Source organism: Capsicum annuum, chromosome 3 (assembly GCF_002878395.1).
Source record: "Capsicum annuum cultivar UCD-10X-F1 chromosome 3, UCD10Xv1.1, whole genome shotgun sequence".
Taxonomy (NCBI): domain Eukaryota; kingdom Viridiplantae; phylum Streptophyta; class Magnoliopsida; order Solanales; family Solanaceae; genus Capsicum; species Capsicum annuum.
This window is the reverse complement of record NC_061113.1, coordinates 104289086-104298183: the sequence shown is the minus strand read 5'-3', so window position 1 is coordinate 104298183 and position 9098 is coordinate 104289086. Positions and strand designations below refer to the sequence as shown.

The following is a 9098-nucleotide window of genomic DNA, read 5'->3' as shown; positions in this document are numbered from 1 at the left end:
ACATGTCTCCTCATAAGAAAGAAAATTCCACACACCATGTTATTAAATATACAACAAGGAATTTAAGTGTGAAACTCTCTCTCTCTCTCTCTCTCAAGAAATCTTGATGATAATAAGTACCATGCCATAGGCTTTCCCTTATTTTAATTTCCACTATAATGAACATACTTGGTTGGAAATCACGAAGGGCTTTTTGATCTTGTAACGTAGGTTCAGAGTAGGGTAGAATAACTTTTAGGAACAACATGGATATACCTTCCTTGAACACCTACACCTCACTATTCTATCCAACTTTTGATCATACTCTATTTCTTTTGTTTTTAACTCTTTACACATGTGCGTACTTTTTATTTCCCTGGTTCAATCATTTTTTTCATTTCATTTTTTTTGCACCCTTTGTGCTTCTCTTTCCTTTGTTGGATGCTTTCCTTTTTATTATTTATTTGTTCTCAATACTTAGGCTCATAAGCACTCACTTACAACTTCGTGGACCAAAGTTACCTCTTTCAATCATCACTAGCCCCAACTTAGGCTTTTAGCCTCAAGTTGTAATTTTAAGTTCAAGGAGGGTAGGGTTCAAAAGAGATATAAAAATTGAAAGGTTGAAGACTTGCAATGTATTTGCCAAAGAAAAGTCCAAAGACTCAAAGTCGGTGACTAGGGATAAAAACTATGCAAGGGTAGGCTTTTTAAGCTAAAGTGGACTTCAAATGTCACAAATATAGCCTATCATCTCCCCAACCAAGTACAATAAACATTGGCCTTGAAAGATTAATAGGGCAAGTTCTAGCTGGTGTAAGTACACATAAGATTTGTAAAAATAAGCTCACCACACATGGCATACAAATTCACCCAGAAGACTCAATAGCCCTTTTTGGTAGAGACAAAAATAGAGTATCTACCAATTTTTACAAGCTAAAATTTTTGGAGTCACAAAAAGAGAAAACAAATTTTTACAAGGTTAGTCAGGTCCATGCCCTAGATGTTCGAAAAATTTTGGATGGAAGAGGGGTGTTTTCTTTGCGTTTGCACCATGGACAATTTACTAAATATGGAATCAACCCAAGCCTTCGTTTCATATTTTGGCCTTCATACGGGCAAACCATATGGCTACTCTAACTTTGCCATAGGTATAAGGGTGATCCTAAGTTCCAAATGCCATAGGTACTCAGATTTTCCTTCCATTTATGGCTCAATCCCAATCACGACGCTTATTCCTTAAGAATGTAGTCACCCAGTCCATCATAGGGAAAAGTTTGTCCAAAGTTATACACAAAGAAAATAAAGGTAGTCTCACACACCCCAACTTAGGGATCTAAAGTTCCCTCACTATAGAATAATTAAGAAGGACAAGGGTTAGAAGGGACTCACTTAAGTAGCAAGTAGAATACCCCTCGGATGTCGTGATCATGGTAATAGTTTCTGCTCTATTTTTGGGTTCCTACACAACTGCCATTTCTAGCTCTATTTTCTACTATTTTTTTAGACATTGAACTTGGGTTTAAAAACCTATAAAACATCAAAACAAACAAGAAATGAGTCAAGGATGGGTTGCCTCTAATCAAGCGCCTAATTTAACGTTGCGGCATGACTCTCCTTCTTCACCATATAGCATTTTTAAAGCAAACAAACTCCGCCTTGGTAACCACGGGGCCTTTCACATTATAGTTCTTCACCCTTTCAGTACTTTTATGATCTTCCAATTCAATGGCACCACTAGGGCTAATGTTAGAAATCACAAATAGCCCGACTATTTATAACAAAACTTCCCCGTAAAGAGTTTCAAATAAGAATTATAAAAGATTACATTCTGGCCGATATGGAATTCTCATCTTAATATTCGAGCATCATTCCATTTATTCATTTTCTCCTTATACAATGTGGAACTCTCATAAGCCTAGAGTTGAAAATCTTCCAACTCAAGGAGTTTTGTGACCCTTACCTTAGAGGCTTCTTGCTAATTCTTGTTCAACCTCCTTAAAGCCCACAAGGCTTTATGTTCGAGCTCGACGGGAAAATGACATGACTTTCCAAAAACCAATTGGTAGGGGAACATGCCAATTAGGGTTTTGTAGGTTGTTCTATAATCCAAAAGTGCCTCCTTGAGCTGCCTTGCCCAATTGGTTCGACCTATGTTCACCGTTTTCTCGAGTATTGCTTTTATTTATCATTTTGAAACTTCAGCTTGGATACTCATTTGGGGGTGATATAGGGTAGGCACTTTTTTTAACCCCATACTTATAAAGAAGGGCCCTGAATAACTAATTACAAAAATATAAGCCTCTATCACTTATGATGGCATGTGGTGTTCTGAACCTTATAAAGATATATTTCATAAAAAATAAGGTAATACCTTTACTCTCTTTATTCATAAGTGATACAACTTCCACCCATTTTGAAAGATAATCAACCACCACCAATATGTATTTATTTCAAAATGAGCTCACAAATAGGCCCATAAACTCAATTCCCTACACATCAAAGAGTTCAACTTTAATGGTGATATTGTTGAAACCACCACCAATATGCATATCATTTTTTCTTGAAAAACCATCTTGCAATTGACATTGGTGATATAATTTTACCTACTCAATGACATCTCTATGAATAGAGGGCCAATAATGCCTATATTGAAGGATTTGACAGCAGTTTAGATTCGTTCATAGTGACCACTGTATGCTGAGGAGTGGAAATCTCTAAGGATATCATTCATATCAAGCACTATAATGCATTTCCTAATCACACCATCTTCTTTCTCTCGAAATAGGAATGGTTTATCCCATAAAGATCTCTTTGTATCAAACAAGAATTGCTTCTATTGATGGTAGTTAATCCTCTCGGGAATTACACCACTTGCGACATAGTTGATATAGTCGACATACCACGAAACGTTTTTTGCCCACAAGATACATGACCACCTCATCAGGAAAGGAATCATAAATTTCAATTTCTCCATGCCTTTCATAGTTACCTTTAAGATGCGAGAGATGGTCGGCCACTTGGTTTTCATACTCCTTTTGATCCTTTACCTCAAAGTTGAATTCTTTTAAGAGTAAAATCCATTTAATTAGGCATGGATTTTCTTCCTTCTTTTACATTAGGTATTTAAAGATGGCATGATCCATGTGCACCACTACTTTTGTGACTAACAATTAGACACAAAATTTTTCAAAAGCACACTACTCCCAAGAACTCTTGTTCGGTAATGATATAGTTGCATTGAGCATCATTCAAGGTATTACTTGCATAATAGATCAAATTAAAGAGTTTATCCTTCCTTTGACTTAACACCGCACCTAATGCAATCCCACTTGCATCACACATTACAATAAAAGGGGATGACCAATCCGAGGCCACAATGATGGGGGCCAAACTAAGCAATGCCTTCAGATGCAAAAAGGATTTTAAGTATGCCTCATTAAAATTAAATTGTGTCTCCTTCTCAAGGATTTTACACAGGTGATGAGCTATTGTTTAGAAACATTTGATAAAACAATGATAAAACTCAACATATCCAAGAAAACTCCGAACAATTTTTATGAAAATGGGGGGTAGTAACTTTGCAATTACCTATAACTTTGCATGATTGACTTGTATACCTTTCCTCGATATTTTATGGCCCAAGACAATACTCTCCTTGACCATGAAATGGCATTTTTCCCAATTTACGATAAGGATGGTTTCCATTCTTCTCTTAAGAACCTTGCTTTGATGCTCAAGATATGAGTTGAAGGAGTTCCCTACCACCAAAAAATCATCCATATGGACCTCCATTGAGTCTTCGACCATATCAATAAATATTGACAACATACAATGTTGAAATATTATCGGGGCATTGCATAACGGAAAGGGAATTCTCTTGTATGTGAATGTCCCATATGGGAAAGGAAAATTCATCTTCTCTTGGTCCTCCGAGGTGATGTAAATTTGATTGTACCAAGAATAACCATATAAGAAGAAATACCATCCTCGCGTGGCCAACCTATCCAATATTTGGTCTATAAAAAGCATCAGAAAATGGTCTTTTTGGTCCATGAGTTCAACTTCTGATAATCAATGCATACTCTCCATCTAGTTACCGATCAGATGGGGATAAGATTGTTATTTTAATTCTCAACTATCATAATTCCCCCTTTTCTTAGGACACATTATACCAGACTAACCCAACTGCTATTTTATTTAGGATAGATTACTCCCGTATCAAGCCATTTTATGATCTTTTTTTCTACCACCTCTTGCATAGGTTGATTTAGCCTCCTTTGATGTTCCACACTTGGTACACAATCTTGCTATAGCTTGATTCTGTGGGAACAAATATCGGTAGTTATCCGTATAATGTCTGTAATTGTCTATCCAATAGCTTGAATGAACCTTTTCACCACCAACTTCAAAGCTTCTACTTGAGAGGGCTCAAGGTCACTTGTAATGAAGATGGTAACGTGTCTCCATACCCCAAGTACACATATTTAAGATGGGGTTGAAAAGGCTTTAGGTTAATTTTTGATGTCTCAAGAATAGATGGTTTTGTGGGTGGGCTCTCACAGTTTTTAAGATCAAGGTCCAACTTTACTGGGTTGTTAGTATAGAATCCAAGTCCCGTTAAAGATGAAACCACCTCATCAAATTCTTCCATTTCTTCCCTTTCGTAATTCCATAGCACTTCTACAAAAGTATCATCCAACAAGCTCACATCAACATGATTTGTCACCTCTCCATCAAAGACATCAATTACCAGATGACTTGCAAGTCCATCAGTTACTTCATGGATTTAAATATGTTGAAAGAAACATCTTCATTATTCAACCAAAACTTTATCTCATCGGATTCTACATCTACCAAAGCCTTCTCGATAGCTAAGAATGGCCTCTCGAGAATTATAGGATCTTTTATATCCATTGCACAATCCAAGATCATGATATAGGCTGGGAAGATTAACTGATCAACTTTGACTAGAACATCATAAAGATCTTCGATTGGTTTCTTGATGGAATGGTCAGCAATTAGAAATTTCATCATGGTAGGTTGCGGCTTTACCAATTTGAGCTTGTAGAATCTGTCATATGGCATTAGGTTTATGCTTGATACAATGTCAAATAATGCTTTCACGAACTTGAAATATTCGATGGTGCATGAAATTATAAAAATACCGAGGTCGTTCTTCTTTTTTGCCAATGTTCTTGATATGATGTCACTACAATTATGCATTATTTCTATTTTTTTGTCTTCCAAAATCCGCTTCTTAGATGTCAAATCCTTCAAATATTTAGCATACCCCGGCATATCTTGCAAATCCTCAACTAGAGGAATATTTATAGATAGGGTACTAAATTTATCAAATAGCTTTTTGAACTTTGCATTTTCTCCCTTCGATAAGAACTCTTTAGGGAAAGAGGGAGGAATACTGCTTGATGGCATGGATAGAATTTGGCACTCATTTACCTTTGAATTTTCATTGACAATCCCACTTGGTTTTGGATCATCATTAGTTGACCTCTTTCTGTTTGTCTTTATTTGATAATCCTCTTCTTTCCTATGGCATTCTCAAGCTCCATACTATTTCCAAATCATTTTTCATCTTGAGTGCCCATAGAATTTATTACTTTCTCACTTGTCATTTCTTTATTTTGCTTTTCGTTGAGATACACCGATGTTTGATTCAACCTTACCTCTAGTTGTTGGATGGCTTTTGAGTGGGATTCAACCATTTGGTGGAGCACAGAGAAATCACTTTACATTTTTTTCATCATTTTGTCAGTCCCTTCAACACAAATCAAGATCCAAGCAAAGATTTCTACATTGATGCACCCTTCCTTTTTGCATGGTGTCATGCTTTGACTTTCATGGTTTCAACCTTGATTCTCATATTTTCCTTAAGAGGAAAGGGGGAAATCCTCTATATATTTAGGTAAAACACTCAATTTGTCATCAACTATCTCTTCCTCCACACTTCTATATAGCTTAGCCTCTATTGCCTGTATCACATTTACGCTTTCAATTTGGGCTTCCAATATATGACTCCTAAAGATATCAAGGTATGACATTACCTTGATCATGTTTGCATATTTTTCTTCCTCTTGACCTTCTCAATTTTGGTACACAAAGGATGAGGATGGAGCCCCCACGGCCACCACGACATCCTTCATGTCCTATCCCCTAGACAAACTTGCTAATTGATCAAACACCTTTGATGCAACACCATATGATAATTTAATGAGTTATCCACCGGATGTATTCTCTACTATTTCCTTGTTAAGTTGGTCCAATTACCTATAAAATATTTGGATAAGCATTTTCTCTGGCATCTCATAGTAAGGACATTTCAAGTGTTTTTCCTGGAATCTTCCCCAACCTTCATACCATGGTTTTTCATGGAATTAGTGAAAAATAATAATTTTATACCACAATTGTAACATCTTCAAAAGTGTGAAGTATTTACTTGAAAAATCCTCTATAAGACTTATACATAAGGCGATAGAACTGGAAGGCAAAGATCTTAGCCATAACACCGCCTTTCCCATTAGAGAGAATGGGAAAAGGCACAACCGGGTGGAATCTTGGGATATGTGTGAAATATTAAAGGGTTCACAAACCTCCACAAATTTATTCAAGTGCAAATTCAGGTCCTGGTGCGCTTGACCCGTAAAAAGGCCTTTTAAATAAAATAATTGAAGCATCATACTTGCGATATAAAATATCTGTTTCATTCAGTAGGGGGATGGGGATTGTAGTTTCATGCTCATGGGTGCCAAGATACCCGAAGTGTACAAAAGATAAAATGCAAAATGTAAAGTGGGGGGTGGATTTGGTTTGGAATAGGATGTTATCAAGTCAGGCGACATACTATAATAATATTTTTGTTTTAGAATTTAATTTTTGGAGGGATCCTGGGATTATGTCTACCTAAGGGTAAGTTGTGCATGGGATCATGATGGTTTGGTATAAGTTATAATTGTTGAAAACATGGTAGGCTAGGTTAAGAGTCCTTGCGACTAGTTCTTCAACAAGGCCTCAAGGATGTCACTCCTTGACTTTTTCGAGTACATAACGAGTGTATCAATAAAAGACACCAAGAACCTTAATTAGGCGTCCCTATTTCTAGAAAGATGCCCATGACATAACCTAATTTCCATCTACCTTTATTTAATTTAAAATATAGCAAAAAAAAGTAAGCTATATTCAAAATTGTCAACTATTGCTTTTTTCCCGTGTAGCCCTCTTTCAAGAAAGCTAAAGGTTCCTAAAAGTACCCACACCCCTATTTCATGGATGATGAGAGTTTTCAAGAGTTTAGGGTTTTCACCCAAAAAACCCATTTTTGGGGTTTTCACCCCCAAATCCCAACTTATTTTAACCAATAAATAATGGAATCCATAATAAACAACTAAAACTAACACAAACCTATCATCACCTAAACACAATAAGCACCTTAGTTCAATATAATCCCAAGAATAGAGAATTTAGCTACTCATGATATGAAAGAGAAGAAATATACCAAACAATTCATTCATGGCATCCATAACAATGGAGGATAAATAAAATCTTCACTCTACACTTCAATTTCACTAATTTCCACTTGAAATAATAACTACACAAATGTTTCCCAAATTTTAGGTTTCGCCTCTTTTCTAATTTTTCAGTCTTCCTCTTTTGCATAATGTACTAAGGGAGAAATAATTATTCCTTACATGGGAATTGGAATCAGCTACATATTTTGACTGAACTTTCTTTGATCATTAAAGCTGCTAGGTCACAATTTTTGATACTTGTTCGTGATCATGGCTACCGCAATTGTAATTAGCACTCGTGATCGCAGTATATTGACCTATCTTGACTAGCCATAATTGTAGCCCTCACACTGTGATCGCGGGAACTAAGGCTTATTTTTGCTCCACGTTTTCCAGCTGCACTTCTTTTCTCCTTTTGATTCTTTTTAGCTCCAATCTACATCTTTCCATCTCATGACCTGTATGCCTGCATAATGTGAAACTTAGTGCACTTAATCATAATTTTGTCTTAATTATACATTCAAATCACGGTAATCTACACAAAAGTTGATTGTAAATGAGTGGTAAATACAACACTCATCATCTTACCATGAGTATATTTCCTTTCATGCGAGTGGCATCTTCTATGTATGGGTTATAAACCCCTAATACCTTATGTAACAACCCAGGTTTTTGGTTCTTGAAAATTTTTAAAATTTTATCCTTATTGTCCTGACTACGAGTTCCCCTACGAGTCGTAGAGAGTCTTGATAGGTCCTAGGGGCCCAATCATAAATAAATTAGTAAGAATGTAACTAAGTTCTACTCTGAGTATGAGTGGATCACTAAGAGACATAAGAACTAATTATGAGTCATTGGGTGCAAATCATAAAATGTCCAGTGTTTACCCCAAATAGTTTTGGTGTTAACTACGATTGGACCCTATAAATCGTAAGGTCCCATACGTGCCTTATTATTGATTCACAGGGTTAATAGATTATGAGTACCTTAGAGACTGTCCTGGCAACGATTCACGGTGATGAGTCATAATGAGTTCCTGCAAGTGGTTTAGTGACTCATAGTCACTAACGACTAAATTTTGGATTTGAATTGAGGTCACTTAGGATAATTACCTCCTTACCCAATGAAAAATCCAAATTCATAAGGCACTTAAGAGGGGTTATTTCTCATTCATAATGTACACACACACTTTTAAATCTCTCAAATATCTCAAGTAGCCATACTTAGGGTTTCTAAGAAGTAGGTCATTCGAGGTCTAAAGGGTTAAATTCTTTCTGTGAAACATGGTATTTCAGGAAAGTTACTCTTCCCTAATTTCTAATTTGTTAAAAGAATATATTTTAACGTATTGTTCATGTAGCATTGATGTTGGTTTTAAAAACATGGGTTAAGGGTTTTTTAATAATTGATGTTTATGTGATGCTTTGTGTTTGTCCCTTCATGGTTTATGTTTTAATGGTGGTTTTAAAATTAAATTAATGCATGGGAATGGTTAATAAATTAAGGGATTGTGATTTTCCTGAACTTGTGACTTTTGAAACGGTTATAACTGACCTCAACCCCCTATTTTGGAGTTGGTTTTGAATATGTAAA

The 9098-nt window shown here is 36.0% G+C and overlaps 1 protein-coding gene across 1 annotated transcript; it reads right to left on the bottom strand.

Annotated features, from left to right (window-relative positions):
* Positions 1–4755: 4755 nt before the first annotated feature.
* LOC124896697 lies at positions 4756–5415 on the bottom strand. Its single transcript, XM_047408401.1, has one exon. It carries the CDS (start codon positions 5413–5415, stop codon positions 4756–4758), a length of 660 nt encoding a protein of 219 aa, XP_047264357.1.
* Between the last annotated feature and the right edge of the window lie 3683 nt (positions 5416–9098).